The sequence below is a fragment of the Ceratotherium simum genome, chromosome 6 (assembly GCF_057802395.1).
Source record: "Ceratotherium simum simum isolate JZ-2026a chromosome 6, ASM5780239v1, whole genome shotgun sequence".
Classification (NCBI taxonomy): Eukaryota; Metazoa; Chordata; class Mammalia; order Perissodactyla; family Rhinocerotidae; genus Ceratotherium; species Ceratotherium simum.
The window spans coordinates 56,490,420-56,511,821 of record NC_141905.1 but is presented as its reverse complement, the minus strand read 5'-3'; the positions used below and the strand labels follow the sequence as shown (position 1 = coordinate 56,511,821).

The 21,402-nt window shown below is 44.4% G+C and overlaps 1 protein-coding gene across 14 annotated transcripts in view; it reads left to right on the top strand.

Moving 5' to 3' along the window:
- SORBS1 (sorbin and SH3 domain containing 1) overlaps positions 1-21,402 on the top strand; it is a 219,596-nt gene that overhangs the window by 186,749 nt on the left and 11,445 nt on the right. For 13 of the 14 annotated variants that reach the window (XM_087432317.1, XM_087432319.1, XM_087432318.1 and 10 more), the window contains 4 exons: positions 3,840-3,886; positions 7,392-7,506; positions 7,654-7,779; positions 9,336-9,530. In XM_087432317.1, coding sequence (XP_087288443.1) covers positions 3,840-3,886; positions 7,392-7,506; positions 7,654-7,779; positions 9,336-9,530 — 483 coding nt within the window. Of the gene's footprint in view, positions 1-3,839; positions 3,887-7,391; positions 7,507-7,653; positions 7,780-9,335; positions 9,531-10,874; positions 11,649-21,402 lie in introns of all 14 variants that reach the window. The other variant, XM_087432325.1, reaches the window with a different exon arrangement.

Here is a 21,402-nt window from a genome sequence, read left to right as displayed (position 1 = left end):
AGTCCTCTACATCCTGCATTTTATCATGATACTGTGCTGCCTGTGCATTCTGCTTAGAAACCTAAACCTTAGACCATATGCATTAGTAGCTGTAGTGTGGGCAATTATAAGATTCTTCTTTGGAGAGATGGTTTAATGAAACTTATATTACAAAAGTTAGCTAGTGAGGCATTGTTTACACCATTTACACAGGCTCCAAAATTTAGCGAGATTAATATTGGAATACCAGAGAACAATACTGCTGCTTGGTATTCTACAATGAATTAATTGAATAAAATGTTCACTAGTTCTGAAGACTCACTGAAGAATTTTGAAACCCAAGGAATTTTGCAGTTAGGATGAGCCTATGGAGAGGAAGAGAGCACTCTGAGAGACATTTCAATTGTTTCCTTAATTTTGACATTTCTCAGCTGAGATTACAAAACTTGACCTTATGAAAGGAACGAAGATGCACAAACCTTTGAAGTGGTTTTATCCCGGCCTTGGCTCCTGCACTAAGGTCAACGTGTTCAAATTCTTGTGCTGGCCAGTGCTGCCTCTTGCGTCAGAGTTTGTTTTGCCACGTGACCCTAAGTAGCCCTGCTGAAGATTAGCTCCTTTTGGGGAAGTGTGTCTATCTGGGGCTGGGGGCGGGGTAGGGAAACAGGGGAGTGACGCCAAAGTATGTACAGTTTTATAATCTTTCAATATAATAGTAGGTTAATATTCGTGGTTCTATCTTTTGAGTGACAGGGCACCGCTGGCTACTCGTCAAATGGTTTGTTTTTTGTTTTGTTATTTTAAAGAAATAGAAGGTGTCTGTGACAAAGAGAAGAAAGAGAGAACCAGATTAAAAGCGGGAAAGCTGGGGAGGGGAAGGAGACTTGAAGGTGATGGAGAAAAAGAAAATGTGATAAGGAAGAGGCAGAAGTTAGCAAATGTTACTCAGATGCAAGGGATAGGCAGCCCTCAGCGTTCCAGCTCCTCAAAACTGCCCTGTCTGAAGGCTCTAGTCATGGATTATCCTCATTCACAGGCCAGCCTGCTTGTGAGTGATGGAGAAGACAGGAACATGCAAACGCCCCCCAGGGCTGCACACTCACACGTATAGACAATACATGCAAAAGAGTATGCCACTGGGGCAGAATACCCATGGGCAGAGGCAGGTACTGCCCAACCAGCTCCTCCTCCCTTCTAGAACAGTGATTTTCAACCTTGGGTGCATCAGAATCCCCTACGGGCCTGTTAAAATACTGATTGCTGGGCCCCATCCACAAAGTTTCTTGATTCTGGAGTGGGGCTTGAGAATTTGCAGTTCTGACCAGTTCCCAGGTGATGCTGATACCAGTTTAGGGACCACACTTTGAAAATCACTGCTCTAGATGTTGACTAACCGACGTGAGAAAACAGAGAGCCAACAAGTCCCAGGTGCTTTGGGCTGTGTAGACATATTTCAGTCCCATTCAGTAGCATTTGGGTGAGTACCAATTCTGTGCAAGACCCTATGGGGAGGCAGAAATAGGACTCAGACAGCCCTTGGGAAGCTGATAGTCTAGTGGAAGAGGCACCCTTATAATAATTATCTCTGTTGTAGTAAGTAACACAATGCTGTGGGAGGAAAAGATGGATGTGGCCTCAGGCAGATATAGAAAGATAAAGAGGGAGATGCTGTTTTGTATAACCAATGATGACTCACGTAATATATCTTAGGAGTTCAATGGTATCAGCCTTTCTCAACTTTGAGTAAGGCATGGATTCCCTTTAATGAAGAAAGAAAAAAAAGTCACCAGGGGCCAGCCCAGTGGCGCAAGTGGTTAAGTGTGTGGGCTCAGCTGCAGTGGCCCGGGGTTGCCCAGTTTGGATCCCCGGCACGCACCAGCTCACTGCTTGGCAAACCATGCTGTGGTGGCGTCCCATATTAAGTGGAGGAAGATGGGCACGGATGTTAGCCCAGGCCAGTCTTCCTCAGCAAAAAAACAAAATAAAAGAGGAAGATTGGCAGATGTTAGCACAGGGCTCATCTCACACACACAAAAAAAACCAACCACCAGTATTGACCTAAGCCAATTTATAAATTAAATAGTAAACCACACATATGCACTTTTATTAATTGATAGGAGATACCGTTTTGCCTGAACTCAATTACCACTCAAAATGTGAATCTGGTGCTGTTTTGGTATAAATTTTGTAAAATTCACGCAGTTCTACAGCTGTCTGTCATGGGGTGACAACCACTTTTTTGATTGGCATCACTGTGAAATTTTTGTCCTTTCAATTTTGGTCATTTGTCCTACAACTGTTAAATTATACTTTTTGGTCACACACAGACACAAATGCAGGCATTGAAATTGTGTGGCATTGATTATAAGATAGACATTCAGTTGACCTCTAATATGTATGTGTATAGATGGATGGAAACATCAACAGGAACATGCAAAAATAAAAAATTCTTGTGGAGAATTCATGGCCCTTAAGTTAGATCCCTACAAGACCCCAACTTGAGGAGCCTGGAAATATTGGGGTATCACTGAGGGATGAGAGTCTAAAACTAAGCTTGATGAAGATTTAAATACCATTTTTTTTTTTTATTGCCTAGAGTCTCCCATTTTTCCATTCCTTCTAATATTGAAGAGGAAGTGTGTAATTTAATTTCCATCATCTTGTTTATCTAGACCAGAAAGTGATAGCAGTTGAAGAGGTTGGAGCTGCTCATGGCTAGGGGCAGACTTATACTGGCAGCCATAAACAGCTTGCTCACATGATTTCTCCCCCCTACCTTTCATTAAAAAAAAAGTTAGTTAAAGTATCTACTTTTAATAATGGGGAAGAAAGATATGCAAATAAACATGGTAAGTCAAGGTGAACTTTTTGCTGGAATTGGAAATGAAGAAATTCCAGACAGAGAAGGAGGTCTAGACAAGGTATAGCAAATACAGGAAGAGTGTAATAAAAGATAAAGGCAGTTAGGTATGAGTGGGGAGAAATTACTCAAAGGCCTTAACCCACATCAGGAATTGAGATTTGTTCTGAGGGACAGTTGAGAGCCTTGGCTAACTTCAAAGCAAGGAAGTGATGTGGCAGAAGTATTTGAGGAATGTTATTTGTGCTCCTGAGTGACAGTAGATTAGAATGAAGAGTAAGTGAAGTCAAAGGAAGCTTTGTGCCTGTAGAAACTAGAGGTCAGACCTGAGCAGGGTTGTGGAGGGATGGAGGGTGGGTTGGCGTGACCTAATGACAGACTTGATGAGGAAGTAGAGACTGGGGCTGAGGATGACTTCCAGGCCTGGGGGTCTGGAAGGAGAGGGCTGCCCAACAGGAATGGAAGCCCTAGAGAAAGAATGAGCTCAGAGATCGCTTTATCTGGCTTTTTGGATGATCTCACAGACCATGAGAGATACACAGAATTGAAGATGACGTGAGAGGTGAATCAGGCTTTCATCTACTTGCAGATCATAATTTAAGTTGGACAAATAGAAAATGTCCCCTGAAGAGTAAGATAGTGATAATTCCAAAACAGTAGACATTCCTTGTCTTAAGACTTCTGGCTGGCTGTTTTTTTGTTTGTTTTTAATAGCCACGGTCAGCTTTGGGGAACCAGCACTTCAGCTTTGGGGCTTTTCTAACTATCTCTTCCCCAAATCTGGTCATCTTTAGGGAGTTTCTCATGCATGACATAGCTGACCGAACATCCATCTAGTGCTCTGCTAAGGTCAGACAAGTAGTTTTTGCCCAGATTTCTACACCAGAACGAACTAGTTAGAGTGAATTTTTCTGCTTTGCTTTCTGGAAACTTGTCAAAATGTGTCCTTTATGTTGTACATGAATTGTGGTTGTAACTTGTCATTGTTTCTTGTATTTAGATGAGACCTGCCAGAGCCAAATTTGACTTTAAAGCTCAGACACTAAAGTAAGTGCCACCAGTCATATTTATTTGTCATTTTAACTGCCTCTTTGAAACATAGAAGTTCCCTTTTAGAGAAGAGTTGGAGAAATATTGATAAAAACAGTAGTTGATAGAGTTTACTACCTGCCAAGCACTGTTCAAAGTATTTTACATATGTTACAAAGTACTTTATGTTACAGTGTTACATAGGTTACACTGTAATCCTCTGAGGTCTGTTCTAGTATTATCCCCTTTGTACAGTGGGGAAACTGAGGGACTGCAAGGTTAAGGTCAGTGATGGAGTTGGGATTCAAACCCAGGCAGCTTGGTGCCAGAGCCTGGGCTCTTTCCGCTGTGCCACCCTGCCTCCTCCTATAAAGGGACTCAGTTTGCTTGATTAAGTGGTGGCTCGATCTGACCCACCCTTTCTGTGGAAGGAACCTGAACCAGCCTCTAGGAAGACATCTTTAGCAGTTTGCTGTAATATCCTGAGAGATTAAAGGCTTGTGGGAACCCACAGGAGACCAGCATTTCTCTAAGTATGTTTCTGAGAGTACTAGCTCCGTAAAACATTTCTCTGTGCGAGTGTTTCACCATAGAAATAAGTTTGGGAACCACTGCACACTATGTCTACACCTCCCTCACCCCTTGAAGACATACTTGGCTGTTGCCATTCTAATGGCTCTAGAAATCTTTCAATGAAGAAACCTAATCTGATTAGCTTATTTAACCCTGTATTATCTAAATTTAGATGACCAGGAAACATTTATGTTTTCCATGGAATGAACTTTGGAAAACACTCTCCAAGACTGGGTTCCAAAAGGAACCTGTTCACTTCATATCTAATTATGGATTCAAATGGGCAGTGAGTTTTCATTGCCAGCTATGACCAGCAGCCGTCCTGTTATCTGGCTGATGGGAGGCCCCATGTCTGGTGGTGAGAAGGGGAACTCCCCATCCTTGGACGCTGGGAAAATGCTGTGTGGAGGCTGCTCAGCCATGACGCTGATCTCCTCCAACACAAAATGAGTGACCAGGCCATGGTTTCCAGAACTAGGTACAAATCTGGTGCACTTGGCTTTGTCTGTAATTACTCCAGTCCTTTAGTTCATCAGCTGACAAGAGGTGGCAGCATAATGTGCTGGAAAGATTATGGGTTTTAGAGCCCTGACTATGCCACTTACTGTCTCTGTGACTGTGGGCAAGTCACCAACCTCTCCCACCTCCAATTTCCTCATCTGTAAGATGGGCATAAAAATGCCTCTCTTGCAGGGCATGGAGATAATACTTGTAAAACATTTTGCACCATGTAGCGGAAGTCAGCACTTTCCCTTTTTATTTTAACCAGAGAGAGAATAAATTTTTAGTTTAATCAAGTAGACATAGAGACCTTTTTCCCATTTTCTTTGAACTGAGAAAGCTCCATGTAATATTCATTGGATGGTATTGTGATGATAATATTACATTACCTAGATTTCATTTAAAAAAATCTTAAAAACAGTTTTTTCTTTAGAGCAGCCCTGTCAAATATAACAGGTGAGAAAGCTGAGATAGAGAGAACTTGTCGCTATTTATCAGTGTTGCTCATGCTGAAGAGAGAGTTCCTTCTTTCTGACTCAGTGATTTCATTAGACCATGCTGCCTCCAAAAGCAGTTAGTGAAACTTTTTAAAAAGAGTAAATGAGAGATCCATAGACTTGAGTCTTTTAAACATCTTCAGTCACTGGGTTCTATTTTTCCCCAGAGTATGTTACTCAAGAAAGCGTTCCGTGGGAACACAGGATTCAACACAGTTAAACAAGTTTCTGTCCCACAGGACTCCTCTGAGCCTCTACTGTGCCAATGTACATGGTGACACTCCAGAAAAGATCTAAAGTGTATCTTGTTATCGTTTCTCAAACCTTGTAACCACCAGACTTTGTCATGTATATCTTTGGGAAACAGGGGTGTGGTCCAGAGTGCAGGAAGGATGGCAGGCCCCAGCACCCCGTGGTACATCTCCTTTTGCTGTGACTACAGACCTCTCCTCATTCTCACACGAGCTGTCCTTTTTTCTTACCAGTGGGCCCTTACCACCCTCTCTCTACAGCTGCAAGTCACTGAGGCTCGCAGAGTTTGGAGCCTGCAGATCTCCAGCAGGGATGGATATGCTGAGGGTCTTGCACATCCATGTGTCCGTGGTTGGGGGTAAAAGGAGAGAACACCCCCAAGGAGGGCTATGGCAAAAATTTGGCCAAAGACATTCCTTCCTACAGAGACGAATGCCCAGAACCCCTTCATGGGCCTCTTTAGGATTAGAATCCTGTCTACCAATGTGAGACCCACAAAGGCTGCCTTGTTCTGTCCAACACAGTGCTGACTTTGTGTAGTTTTCCACATGTGCCCCCATTGTTTAGCCAGCATCTCTCACATACCGTGGGACTTCCTGGCACACTGCAAAGCAGGCATACCCCTCCAAATTGCAGTCAGAGACCTTTATTTCCATGCTATTGATTTGACTCAAATGGAAAAGATCTAGGTCATTTTTTTTTAATTCAAGAAAATTTCAAGTTACAATTTTTGTTCTCCTTTTAAGTTTTCATTTTGTTTATAATGTATCTTTATGTCTTTCTTTTTTTTAATAAAAAGTGCTGGTTAGAGGTTAACACCATTATTATTGAGGCAAACAAAGGCATGGATATGGAAATGTTGAAAAAAAGGCATGAAGAGCATTTGAAGGAATATCCACTTTTCTTTCCAAGATCTCTTTTCCATGTTGTAAAGGAAGTGAATTAACATTTACTGAGTGTTAACTATATAACTGGCACCATCTAGGTGTTTTACTTGTAGTCTGTTGCAGAATTCTCCAACAACCCTGAATTAGCTCCTATTTTGATCAAGTATCTCAGAGATAAGAATCTTGCCCAAAGGCCCAGAGCTAGTAAATGGTATAACTGGGTTTGAACCCAGATCAGCCTAATTTCAGAGCCTTTCTACTGCATGATGATAGATGGATAGATGGTGAGGTATCTGGGTAGATGGATGGCTAAATGGATGGAATGATAGGAGGAAATCAATATAGCACAAATAATTTGAGGGTAATTTAAAGCTATGAAGGAATTCCTTGCCATGGCATTGAAGAGGGCAGTGAAGGTAGTGAAAGTATTTAGAAGGAAACATTTTTCATCATTTAATGAACATCACTTAAGACTGCTGGGTGCACTGCTATACATTGCATAAATATTCTGAGCATAAGACGGTGTTCACAAAAGATACATTGAGCAAACCACAACAAACTAATAAGGCCTCTGAGCACTTTCGAGTGCTCGTCAGTTTGAAAGTTAACATCCATTCCACAAGAGACAGGAAAAATGCCAAATGTGATGTAATTTCCTGAATAGTGAGGTTCTCACTTCCAAATATGGAGCCCTCTCTTCTGTCATTTGTGCCCTTTGACCTCACTCGAAATCTCCTTTTGCTAAAAAACTGAGTATCTTCATGTTACACATATTGAAACATCTGCTAAAATGCCATGACCCTCTGTTGACAGGGAGCTTCCTCTGCAGAAGGGAGACATCGTTTACATTTACAGGCAGATTGATCAGAACTGGTACGAAGGCGAGCACCACGGCCGGGTGGGCATCTTCCCACGCACCTACATCGAGGTACCGCAGCTCCTTTCTTTCTAAGGAAAAGCCTGGTTGTGCCCAAGGCACCATTTATTTACTGAAAACTTGTGTTTTGTTTCCTCATTTCCTCCCATTTCCCCATTTTCTTCTTTTCTTTCTCTTTTTCCTCTTTTCCTTTCCCAGCTGCTTCCTCCTGCTGAGAAGGCTCAGCCCAAAAAGTTAACACCAGTGCAGGTTTTGGAATATGGAGAAGCTATTGCTAAGTTTAACTTTAATGGTGACACACAAGTAGAAATGTCCTTCAGGAAGGTAAGCTGCCCTCTCATCCCATGCTGTGGGGCTTTGTTGGATGCTGTTATTGTGGGGTGTCGCCTTGCAGTGGCCTGCCAGTCGGTGCGCCTGAGAGATGTGCCCGATCAAGGATTCCACTGAAGGCAGTTGGAGAATTTTCTGAGGTGAGGTATTTGAAAGTAAACCCTAGGCTTGTCAGGATTTAACTACATTGAGTTCACCAACTAAAGGCAGTGTTTCTGGAATCTTAGTCGTCTTTAACAAGCTGTATTAAACCCACATTTATTGAGCACCTAATGATGTGGTAAGTACCGTGTTGGCGACTGGGTTTTACAACACATCAGTGTGGCCTAGTGGAGAAAAGCAAGTGCTTTGACACCAGGAGAAGTTTGAAAAACTTTGAAGTCAAAAGCCACAGGTTATTAGCTGTGCGGCTTTTGGGGAGTTAAATAATTTTCTGAGCCCCATTTCCTGATATTAAAAAAAATGAAGATAAATGGCTCTCATGGAGCTGTTGTAAGAGGATGAAATGCAACACCATATGTGCAGCCCCCAGCATGACCTATGGATCTAGTCACTGCTCAGTAAACAGGAGATGCCGGTATCATCGTCATCATCATTGCCTTCGAGGAGCTCCGCATGCTTATTTTGAACACAATGAAGCTGTGCAGAGACTCCGTTCTCCCTAGGAATTTAAACACTCTCTTTACATGTCAAAATTCTCTGGCTTGCTAAAGTTACTAAAGTGACTGATTTTATTCAGGATTGAGAGAAATGAGCACATGCCTTGGAAAAAGATGAGCCACCTCATAGAAAAGAGAAACATTGGAAGCAACCTAATTGCCCAGCATCGGGAGACTAGTAATTAAATCATTATATGTATGTACAATAGAACACCCTGCAGTGGTTCATTAAGCTGTGCAACGCCATTAAAAATGTAGAATTATATTTCTTGATAAATAAGGAGGCTCACTGTATGTTATTAAATATAAAAAAGCAAGTTGGAAAAGGGAAATACAATGCATACTCAATTTTTATAAGAAAAAAATATGTGCAAGTCTAATTCACGTGTATAGAATTAAATCTAGGAAGTACACATATCAAAATATTAACAGTAGTTACCCCCACATAATAATACTATGGGTAATGATTATTTTCTGCTTTATGTTCACTTGTTTTTTAATTTTTCTATAACGATACAGGAAAAAATAGTTATTAAAAGGAAGAAAAAAGATAACCCCCCAAAACCTTTGCCTTAGGGAAAATGGATATCTGTCTATTTTGCATTAAATGAGTCAAAAACACTACATTTGCCTGTAGCTTGGGGGAATGAATCTGACCTTCTCCTTTACTGAAATATTTAGAGACCAAGCTTAACTTCCCAGGATCCAGGTGGCTCTACTGCTGTTAGCATCTCCATCCCAGTGATATTAATTCCATTCAGGTCTAACAAGGAAGGTCTTTCTGAGCAAAGAATGTGATAAATAATGCAGGACAGCACAGGGTGCAGGCAGGGGCCTCAGACATGCTGAGGTATGGTGGGACAAGGAACCTTGCCTTGCTATGTGTTACAGGGTGAGAGGATCACGCTGCTTCGACAGGTGGATGAGAACTGGTACGAAGGGAGGATCCCAGGGACGTCCCGACAAGGCATCTTCCCCATCACTTATGTGGATGTGATCAAAAGGCCACTGGTGAAAAACCCCGTGGATTACATCGACCTGCCTTTCTCCTCCTCCCCAAGTCGTAGTGCCACCGCAAGCCCACAGGTACCTAAGCTTCTCATCACTGGTTTTCGTACTCAGCATGACAAACCCTCAATGCTATTGGCAAACAGCCCCTCTGGGGTGGTTCTTCAGTACTGTGACTAGGAACCGTCCTGAGCAATGCAGAGTATACCCACTGGGGTTTTCGTGCATACAGATGGCATTTTTCAAGCACTTGGTGGGAGAAATATTATCGCAAGGGAAAAGGAAGCGCTTAAGATGATTGCTCTTGGGAGAAGATGACTGGGGAAAGAGAAATAAGAGCCTTTATCCGTTGGTCCAAAACTCTGCACTGGGAGCATCCCATCCTGGGTGAAGCTGGTTGTCTGGGTACCACCACTGTACCATACATACCGTGGCCCAGTATGGTTCTCTTAGTCATCTTGTTGGTAGGTTGGCCTGCAGAAGATAAAGATCCAGAGTATTCTTTGCAAGCCGAAACCAGATTAGAAAAGGAACTTATCTACACTGGGCTGAAAGGAAGTAGGTTTATAATAAGGTGTTTGCTTTCCTGAACATTAATTTTGAAGAAACTTGTTTTAAAATATAAATTACTCCAAACCCATCCCCACTTTCCCAAAGCCAAGAAAAAATTAGGACCTTGGGCTCAGGAGAGGCATGGTGGGCTGACTTCCTGTGAAGAGACTAACCATACTGCCATTGTAAGTTGTAGGGAGGATGGCCAGAGATAGGAGAGCAGGACCTGGGGACCTGGGATGACACTTGGATAGTGCCTCTTTCCTCTCATCCTCTAATCATTTCCTCCTCTTCCACCTGCCCATCGCTGACTAAGGAGGGCATTCTGCTTTGTAATAATATGGGGAACTCCACTATATTTTTTGCTTGACCACAGGCAAGCATGGCTATAAAACAAAGTGACTACACTGCTCATACTCCTCTCTGGAAGGCTCTTTGCTGAGCCCCCTAGAGAGAATAAAAGCCCAAGGAAAGGCCAGGGCAGTGGCAGGCCACGTTTTTCTCTCTTGGTTCTGGGCTTCATTTGCAGAGGTGGTTGGGTGGGGCGGGTGGGAGCTTCCAGTGTCCCTTTGAAAGTCTGATTCTGCAAACCAGGCCAGCACTGTGTGGACCTGCCCTGATGGGACCCTCTCGCCCATCTCCAAACCACTTGCTTCCCCCATCCTCCCCTGCCTGCACACACGCACATCCCAGTTTCTCTCCAGACCTAACCAGACGACTTCCTCTTTGGACACCAGAGTGTCCACTCGCCCTCTCTGTTTCATTCCTCTCTGTTGTCCCTTGTGATTATTTTCCTCTTTCTTCTTTATGCTGACGCCTGTACTTTTTGCTTCTTTCTCTTGTTTTCCTCTCTCTCCTTTTCTTTTCAAGTTTCCCAGTCACAGCAAGCTCATCATGCCACCCTCCTCATCTCTTCCCCACCCCCACCGAACCCTGTCCCCTGAGATGCACGCCGTCACCTCTGAGTGGATCTCACTGACTGTAGGGGTTCCGAGTAGGCGTCCTCTGGCCCTGACCCCACCCTTGCCTCCTCTGCCAGAGGCTTCTATCTATGACACTGACCACCTCGCCTTGAAGACGAGGCCCAGTCCCTCCCTGTCCTTCAGCCTCCCCCATTTGAGTTGGTCAGATCGTTCCACCCCACGTTCAAGAGCTTCCCTACTGGCCCTACCTGCCCCCCACAAAGCCTACTCCCTAGCACCTGGTGCCCAGGCCTCCCTTCACATTAATGGAGACAGTGGTATCCATATGCCATCTTCAGGTGTCTGCCAGGACAGCTTCTCCCAGCCGCTGCTTGGGAGCTCTGATAGGGTCATCTCAGAGCTTAGCGATGCCTTTAGCAGCCAGGGTAAGCAGCAGCCATGGCGAGAAGAGAGCGGACGGTATGAGAGGAAAGCAGAGAGGGAGGCAGATGAGAGATGGCCTGGTGGACCCAAGATCTCTAAGAAGAGCTGCTTGAAACCTTCAGACGTGGTCAGGTGCCTGAGCACTGAACAGAGACTCTCAGATCTCCACACCCCAGAGGAGAGCCGGCCCAGCAAGCCCCTGGGTAGCCCTTTTCCGGGAAGGGAGGCTGAGCAGACAGAGCTGCATAGAGGTGGCGAGCAGGCTGAGAGGAAGGCTGCTTGGAGTGGTGTGAGCCAGGTAGGCCTGCAGCATGACTGTGTGTGCCTTGGCGTCTCAGTTGGCAGGGTGGGCCGGACATCTCACTCATGGTCCATCTATCGAGACCGAGTAGATGCCGGTGAGACCCGTTTGCTTGCCTTGGGAGGAAAAATATTACCCAGGAGGGAATGGAGGGGTCATTGATTAAAGTGTCAGGGCTGGGGACAGTTGGAGGCAAAGGAAAGTCTGTATTCTGGCCTCTTGAGGTGATTCAGAAATTACCTCCACTTTGGTGCCTCCCGGCTTGGTGGAAAAGCCCATGAGAAGGAAGGCCTTCCTCACGTCCCATTCATGCCTTGGAGATCATCCTCGGTTTGCTCTGACTAACACAGCTAAGAACACCAGGCTTCGGTTTGCTCAGTGTGGTTTGGTTTCATGTGAGATGCACTTTGTTTCCATAACCCGTGGCGCTCTGCCTGTGTTCAGCTCCGTGAGGTCTTCGTCCTGTCTCGTGTTTGTGTGGCAACGCGGAGCCTTTGTTCACTGATGAACAGATGCATTTTGGTTCTGGGGAGGGGCATGCAGGCCCAGCACTGGGGCGCTGACAGGTATGGAGTCCTTGAGTAGGCATGCCATGTTTTTAGGTTACTGTCCCATTTTCTTTCTGGGTCAGCTGGAAAGATTTCAGGGTTTGGACCAAGGTGGCCTTAGGGTATTTTGAGGGCTGAAAAATTTGGTGGGGAGATGAACTTGGCAATTAGGTCATGATTCTAGTTTTGGCTAGGCTGTTGAACACCCCAAAAGTCAAAGACTTTGGGCAGCTTCTCCAAAGTAGCCAGGTTTAAATGCCTGCTCACCTCTTACTCTCTAGTGACTTGGGAGTTACTTCCCTTCTCTGAGCCTCAGTCTTCTCATCTGTAAAATGGAGGTGACACCTACCTCCTAGAGTGGTTGAGAGGATTCCATGAAGTAAGGGATGTGAAGTGCTAAGCACGGGGGCTGGGAACAGAACATGGTCAGCACTTTATAAATGGAAGCTATCCAATTTGAGTGATCTAGAACTGCTTCTGGAACTGAGAACATTCTAGAATGTCTTGAGAACCAGATGGCATTCTTAAAGATGTTTCCAAACCATTTATTGTCTACTGTGTACTATGCCCACAGAGCCTATGCTTGATCCATGGACCTACAATCCCAGTTTCCCTTTAAAGCTTTATTTATTCATTCAACAAATATTTATGCGAGGCCTGTAGACACCAGCCTCTGAGCAGGGTACAGAGGGCATCACATCCCTGCCCTTGTGGAGCCTATGTTCCAGTGAGACTGGCAGACACAGCGATGTCATGACCTCAGTAACAGAGGTATGCTTGGAGTCACCAGGAGCACAGAGGCCTGGAACACGGATGAGGCCAGACCTCTAGCTCTAGCCTAATGGTTGGGAGTTGGGGATCATATAAATAATCAGGCTTTGCCTCTCACTAGCAAGCCACTTAACCCCCTTGAGCCACGGTTTTCTCATGTGCAAAGTAGGAGTGATGGTAGTCCCTCCCTCATAAGAGAGTTGTAAGGATTAAATGAGGTAAGTGTGGTGCCTGGCATGTGGGAAGGCTCCATAAAGTAGATTGTTGCTCTAGCTCTGAGTGTGGGGCCGAGGGAAAATAGCAGTACCTGGAGAAGGCTTTGCCTGGCCCCAGAGTAGGTGCTCCTGGAATATGTGTTCTATGAGGAAGAAAGGGTGTGTCTAGTTAAGGAAAGAATAGTTCATTGGGGAGAGGTGGTGAAGTGGCTAGTTGAAAAGAATGAAATGTCTGTAACACAGGAATAATTCTGTAAACGTTCCAAGTCAGCCCACGGCGCCTGGAGACCTTGTTATTGTCAGCGCTGAGTCATGAGGCCCGATTCCAGGACCCAGTGTGTACAGGAAGAGTGCATGGTGCCAGAGCTCTGAGTAAGGTCAGGTATACACTTCCCGCTTCCTAATGGAGGATACGAGGGGAGGAGCTGGCAACATGGAAAGCCGGGCTTGTTGAGAGTTGGTTTTCCTTCCTTGGTGGGCCTCCAGACCCGAAGTGTACCACTTCCTTTCGCCTCCCTTCCTCCTGCCCTTCCAGCACAAGACCCTTCTCCACGGGCGTGCCCAGGCCTTGGGCACTGGCCTTGCTCCTCGTTGAGAGCTAGAGGCTTGTATGAAAAGGGCTCCTGCCCACACACCTCCCGCCCAACCCCTTCATTTTCCCCTCCTGTGCCTGGAAGCAGGATCTGGCAACTCGGGAAGTGGGGTCCTTCAAAAGAAGCTTCCTGCCTCTTGAGGCCCTCTTTGGGTGACAAAGCTAAAGATGGGAGGGACTTAAATGACAGCTGTTCTCTAGTCGGGATAATGTGACCTCAGGCTGTGTTACTTATTTGGATAAATGCATTTCAGACCAGTTTGCGTTATCAGGAAAATTGCCAGGCACTGTTCTCCTTCTTGTGGAGATCTGAACCAAAAGTTCAATTTCATTATAGTTGTTGGGAAGCTAGCTTGTGTCTCTGACCGGTCAATAGAGGGAATTTAACCTGAGAGCCTTAAATGAAAAGACATTCTGAAATGTTATGATCATTTACTCTTTCATTCAAGCATCAGGGATGTTCCAGGCACTGTGCTAAGTGCTGCAAGAGATAGAGAGGGATGAACATCATCGGGGGCCTCCCGTTGCTCTCAGGAGAGTCTTTCCTCCTTCAAGGGCTGTGAAGGACCCACGTGATCTGGCCATTTAGACAGCAAGCCAGCCTCATCTTCCAAAACCTCCCCTGCTTGTTTGTCTGGATAATTCCCACCTGTCCTTCACTTCTCCACTTAGATGTTACTTCTTCCAGGAAGCCCTTCCTCCAGGAAGCCCTTCCTCCAGGAAGCCCTTCCTCCAGGAAGCCCTTCCTCCAGGAAGCCCTTCCTGATAATTTGCACTACCCCTGCAAGACTGGATTAAGTGCTCCAACTTTGTGCTTCCACAGGCCCTTGCACCTGACCTAGGGGGGCATGTCTCAGCTGTATTGTATTCACCCTTTTGCTTGTCTGTGTCACCATTAGAGTATTAGTGCCCTAAAGTCAGGGACTATGACACCTGCTATATGGAAGGTCTCAAATATTTGTTGAGTGAAGATAAAAAGGGATTGACCCCAACTAAAGGAGTGTATGACCTCCACTGGGGGCATAAGACGTGTTCACAAATAATTATAATGCAGACAGGGAAGGAGAGTCACAGACAGTTCACTCTGAAAGTTCAAGATGGGGAGAAATACTAAGCAGCAGGAGAGGGAAGGTGGCTGTCTGGAAAAACTTCATGAGAAAAGTGGCATTTGATCTGAGGCTTAAAGAACAGGGAGTTTTGCAATAGGTAAACAGTCAAGGGGGCAGCATTCAAGGAAAGCAAATAGCCCAGCCAGGGCCCAGAGGTAGGAACGAGAAGAGGGGTGGGGAATGGTGGGCTTCTGGTTTGGGTGAGGCTTAGGGGATCTGCAGGGGGATAGAAGCGGGGGTGGTCTGGAGAAGGGGCTGGGAGCAAAGCTTGGAGGGGCTTGTTGGTGCTGCGCGGATATTCACTAGCACCTCCTAACAACGTGCCAGTCATCTTCCTCACAGTCACGTGACCCTTACGAACCCATTGTCAAACTTCCCTATTTGGTGCTAAATCCCAGTTTCGCTGCTTTTCTTCCCCTTAGTGACCTGTCCAGCCACCCTGCTGCCCCCCACTCTGCAGGATGTGTGAACACTTGTGAAAGGGTTTGACTTTTCACTCCTTTGTAGACTCCCAAACTGATATCATGTTGTGTTGGTTGCTCATGTTTTTAGATGTGTGTTCTCTGAATAGCAGAAGGGGTGAATGAAGTGCAGGGGGTGTCCAGGGGAACCCAGGATTGGGTGGGAAGAGCACCACATTGAATGTCAGGATACCTGAGTTCCAGCTCCAGCTCTGCCATCAGCCTCCTGTGTCTTTGGAGGAGTCACTTCCCTTCTCTGGCAACCTCTGTGTCCATAAACAAGAGATTCAGACAAGAGAAGTGAAGTTCTTTCTAGCTTTGATATTCAATGATCAGCTAAAAATCCTGTGTGAATTTCAGTTGAAAGGAGATAGAAGAACAAATACAAAATTTTAAGTACGTTTATTAAAGACCTGCGTACCTTCTGAATTAAAAAATGAAAGATTTTCCTTTTATTATTTGAGAGACAACTTAACTAATTGGACAAAAACATACATACAAAATGCCCAAGAATTCAGAACCATCAACCAAGTTCTTGGATTTTGTTGGATGTAATTTTGGCCAAGAAGGTTTAGAACAATTAATCAAGAAAGGAAAGGGGAGGCGTATTTTGGGATCTCCATCAGTATCATCACATATTTACTGAGCTTCTCCAAGATAGCAGTTTGCTGAGTGGCATCCAGCCTTGGTTTTTGAGTCCCTACAGTTGATGAGAGAGCCTCCTAGAATATCTGAATTAAAAAGAATCTTTAAAGATCATCTACTCCAACATTTTCTGAATCACGGAATCTTTGAGAATCTGAGGTCAGCAGAGCCCTCTAGGCCAGCAGTTTGAGGAAGAAGGTGGCACGCACACAATTTTGCATAAAAGATGAAGAGATTCACACTTGAGTCCATCTGAAATCTCCCCACGAATGCATGGACCCTCAGGTTAAGAACCTCCAATCTGCTTGACTTTTATGATGAGCTGACAAAACTGAGGCCTGGGAAAAGTGACACCACTTTAATGGTGTCACTTTGTTTCCCAAAGGGAAGGAAGCCAGTCAAACAATAAAATTTGAGGGCACAAAGTTTAAAACAAAAGTATTCAGGAAAGCTATGTGTCCTCAAAGTGTGCATCTGAGAAACACAACAAACTAGTCTACAGCCTGAGAGGAAGGAAAGCTACTCAACTGACGACAGAAAGATGTGCTTTGGTGACTTCGAGGGAATGTCCCTTACCGCATGGAAAGTAGGTTAGTTCCCAGAAAGACAAGAACAAAGGCATAGACCTGATGTGAGCGTGGAAATCAGAAATAGAAGAGAAAGCATGTGATGCAACTTGTGAGAACAAAAAGGAAATTAAAAATGTTGATAGCCAAGTGAAAATGGGAAACATTTTCCTTTGACTCACTCAGAAGGGAAATCTCTAAATAAATACAGAGGGTATTTAACAATTTACAGGATGGGAGAGACATTGGCTGCAGTTCTTATAAAAATAACCAGCAGGTATTCTCTTAATACCTAAGGAAGGGAACTCAGATCCCAAGTTGAAGTGTCCACCCCTGACAAGGTGTTAGGAGAAATGGTAGATGTCAGTAGAAACCCTAATGCCAGCTGCAGAATACCGGGCAAGTTAAGGTGACCTCTTGATCAGCACATCTTTCCAACCATTCTGATATCTCCCTCTGGCAGAGCGCAAGCCCGGAAGAGCAGGGTGTAGGGGAATGCACGGGACTTGGAGTCAGAGAGACTAGTGTTCAAATTCTGCCTTTTCAATTCCCAACTTGGATGTGTTGGGTTTCAGTTTTGTAAGATGAGGTCAATGGTGACCATCTTATTGAGTTATTATGAGGATTAAACGAGATATCATGGAGATGAAAGCAGCTAGCACAGAGCACGTAGTTAGAACTCAATAAATACCTGTTGTGTGATACTGAGATTAACAGGGAAAAGAAACAAAAGTAGTTTAGTTTATCCTCCTTACCCGATTCTACCTAAGAGAGGAAGATGGGAGGAAAAAAGAGAAGAAAGTAGAAAATGGGAGAATCCTGTTACTTTGGGTTACACAAATCCAGAGTTGAGAAAATTCAGAAATTATACTTTGCAAATTAGTCCTCCTCCTTATTCTCTCCCACCCTGAGTACAAAGGCATCTTGCTGGAAAGCTTTTGGTTTCTTCATACTTGAGTACACATTTGCCATTACTCCTTTGCTTGTTTTAGGAAAGAAACTGAAGACCACGCTACAGACTGTGATGAGAAGGCTGAGAGTTTAAGTGTTGTAATCAGGTTCAAATTACAACAAAGCTAATGTGTTATCTATGGAGTGAACTGCAAGGAGATTAAGTGTAGGTGGTAAGCAGTTGAACTAATTGGTTGTAATTAATTACGTTCAACCTGGGATCTTTTTCTCAATAAACTCAAGAGGAGAACTTAGTGGAGTCCGAGACTGTGTTGAGGGTCCTGTGGAGGTTTCCTATAGTGGAAACCCAGGAGCCCACATCGTTCAGGTCTTCTGACTCCTCTGGCCGAGTTTGCCCGTGCTGTTTCAGGAGCTGCAAATCTATTAGCATCTGGGGCAGCCCCTGACCTCCCACGCTACCAGAAGTGAGCTTTCCATCCACTTCTGGAGGTTACAGTAGAAAGCCCTCCTCCATCCAGTTTTCAGTGGGCAATGAATGGGGATGCTGCCTCCCTTAAGCCAAGTCAGCTCTGCCCAGTCTTAGTTCTCAATTCATAGGATGCACATACTCCAATCAGAATGTTAGAGCCCTAAGGACATTTATGTAAATCGTGTCCAATCCTCTTATTTTACTAAGAATTTGAAGTCTAAAGAAGTTAAGCATTTTGCTCAAAAGACAATAAGTTAGTGTCAGAGCCTGGCCTGGAACCCAGATTTTCTCACTCCCAGTCCAGTGTACCCCTGGGAGGGCCAGTGTGGGTGACTAGAAAGGTGGGGTGGGGTCTGAGGAGATGAGAAGATACGGGATATGAGATGAGTAGAGGAAAGCCATCTCTGAGAGACTCGTGATATTTCTAGAGGGGTTTGGGGCCATGCTGAGGTTGAGTTCCTCTATCCTGCCCACATCTCCAGGACTTCCTGCTGTTCTTAATAGCCTGTGGACAATTTATTTTGGGTTTCAAGGCTTTGGCACACACCCTAAACTGGAAGAGGACACTTAGTAACTATGCAGTAGCACCAGGTGTTTTGTGGATCCAGAGGGATTAACAGCCCCAGGGAGGCTAGGATCAGATTTCTGAGGGACTTCTGTGAACTGAAGGGCAACAGAGCAAGGACGCATGCAGAATTGCTTGCTGGGGAGAATGAAACAAGGGCTCCCGGCCAAGAGGGGCGACTTGCGTGTATGTCTACAAATATGGAAGAAAAGCAGTTTCTAGATCAGGGACAGTTATCTGCTTACTGTTGACAGGGGGAGGGGAGGAGAGAGGGGAGTGCTGCGTGCGTGTGCACGTGCGTGCGTGTGTGTGTGTGTGTGTGTGTTGGGCTGATTGCTGTTTTTCTAAAGGTGAAAAACTGCAATGGTCCAAAATGTACTTAGTGTAAGATAATACTCCCTTTATTCTTAACCCTGGATGATGTCCTGGTTATAACTTGTATCAACTTTTAGGCTGAAATAAGGGCAGACCCTGAGGACCTGGGGAGGGTTAAAGGAACACTGTTCAGGAGGACTATAATATGAGCCACGTATGTAATTTTAAATTTTCTGCTGGTAAAATGGAATAGGTGAAATTAATTTTTTTTATAATTTTATTTATTTATTTATTTTTTCCCCCAAAGCCCCAGTAGATAGTTCTATGTCATAGCTGCACATCCTTCTAGTTGCTGTATGTGGGACGCGGCCTCAGCATGGCCAGAGAAGGGGTGCGTCGGTGCGTGCCTGGGATTGGAACCCGGGCTGCCAGCAGCGGAGCGTGTGCGCTTAACCGCTAAGCCACGGGGCCAGCCCTGAAATTAATTTTAATGTATTTTATTTAACCCAATATATCTAAAATAGTATCATTTTAACATATAATCAATATACGAATTATTAATGAGATAGTTTACATTCTTGATTTTGTACTAAGTTTTTGAAATTTAGTGTGTACTTTTACACTTACAGCACGTTTCATACTGGCCACATCTAAAGTGTTCAGTAGATCCATGTGGCTACTGGCTACCATAGTGGACAGCATAGGTTCAGAGGAAGAGATATATAAAGCTGTACATGGTTAGAAAATGGGGCTAGGGAAAGAAAAAACATATGTCTAGAGGAAAAAATATCTGAGGGTAAGCAATCTTCACAGTGAAGAGCAAATCCCTGTGATGGATATTAATGATTTCCATCTCCACTGAGGGTCCACCTCGTGGCACCCCCCCCTTCAAAAAAAACTGGTTTATATTTCAGCTGTATGAGATGTTTGAGTTAAATCTAAGGAAAGCATTTCAAATAGGAAGAAATTGAATCTTAACTAATAGGATAAATATTTATCTTGCCTTCTCTCTCACTAATAGGGTAAATGTTTATCTTGCCTTCTCTCTCACTAATAGGATAAATGTTTATCTTGCCTTCTTCCTTCAATTTATTCTATGAATGTTAAATAAGGGACCAAGTCATCCCTACCTCTCAGGGATGAGTTAAGTTTGCACTAGATGTTAAGTTTGTCCAGATGTTAAAGATATGATGATGATTATCCTCTGATTTGAATATGACCTGAGACTAAGAAAGGTATTAGCTGGCCCATCAGTTTCTCTTCCAGTACTGTGGAACCTTGAGTTAATGACTGGACAGTATCTATTACTTCACACCATACCTTTTACATAAAGCGAAAGTCATCAAGAAGTTACAGTGCCTGTATTCAGAGGAGGCAGAAGCTGGGTGTTGCTGTTATGGTTACACCAGCTGTCCCATCATGACTCAAGAGGGAGGTGGCGTATGGTGATCAGACATTGAAAGGCTCAGCATTCAGTGGCTTTGCCACCTTGTGCAAGTCTTCAGACTTCCCTGAGCCCTAAAATTTCTTTTTCTGCCCTCCCCAAGTCAAAGGGTTAGTACAAGAATCAGATGAAGCGATGGACCTATATATGCTTTGAAAGCTGCTAAAAAAAAAAAAAGTGCTTTACCAAAGAAAAGAATAGTAAAATATCAGGTCCTTCTTACTGTATCTGTTTCACTAACCTCTTTAAGTGCCAGATATTTGCTAGATGATCGATTCCAGTCACTTCTTTGGATTAAGTTGATTGAAAAATGCTAGGGGGCTTCTGTAAGCTGCGGAGATCATGTCAAGAGATTGTCCACATCCTCTTTGTTCTGCATTGGACCTGAAGTCATTAGACCACTGGCTGGAGTTTGGAAATATTTTGATCTTTATGAGAAATTTTATTTTCATGAAGTGTGACCCAGATCAGTCTTGGCACACTACAGCTAAAGTATCTGTGTCAGATAATTGAGGTCCTCTACATTCTTGCTCCTCAAAGTTGGTCTGTGGACCAGCATGATGAGCTTCACCAAGGAGAAATGCATAGTCTCAGGACACACCCCAGATGTGTCAAACCAGAATCTGAATTTTAACAGGATCCCAGGTGATACCTACACACATTCAAGTTTAGGAGCACTGCTCTATGATATCCCAACTAGTAATAGTCAACACAGTCTCAGCTTGAACAGCTGCTGTGATAGGCAACTCACTTCCTCTTGAGGCAGCCCCTTCTACGGTTGGACAGCTCTTTTAGAAAGCTTCCCCTTCTATCGAGTGAAAGTATGCCTGTGTTTGTAGACAACTCACTTCCTCTTGAGGCAGCCCCTTCTATGGTTGGACAGCTCTTTTAGAAAGCTTCCCCTTCTATCGAGTGAAAATATGCCTGTTGGTATTGCCCACTCAGGGTGCCCAGAATAAGTTTCATTCTTCTGCCACATGAAAGCCCACATAGTAGGTCTTGGAAATGTAAAGGAATGTTCTGTTCCAGTTCTGTCTCTTTATTCACTCCTGCCAGAGTCCAAGGGGACTGGTTTAAGTGATTGCAGTTTGGAATGGGTTTGGAGAACCTGAAGGGGTTTTTCCCAAAAGGGCAAGAGT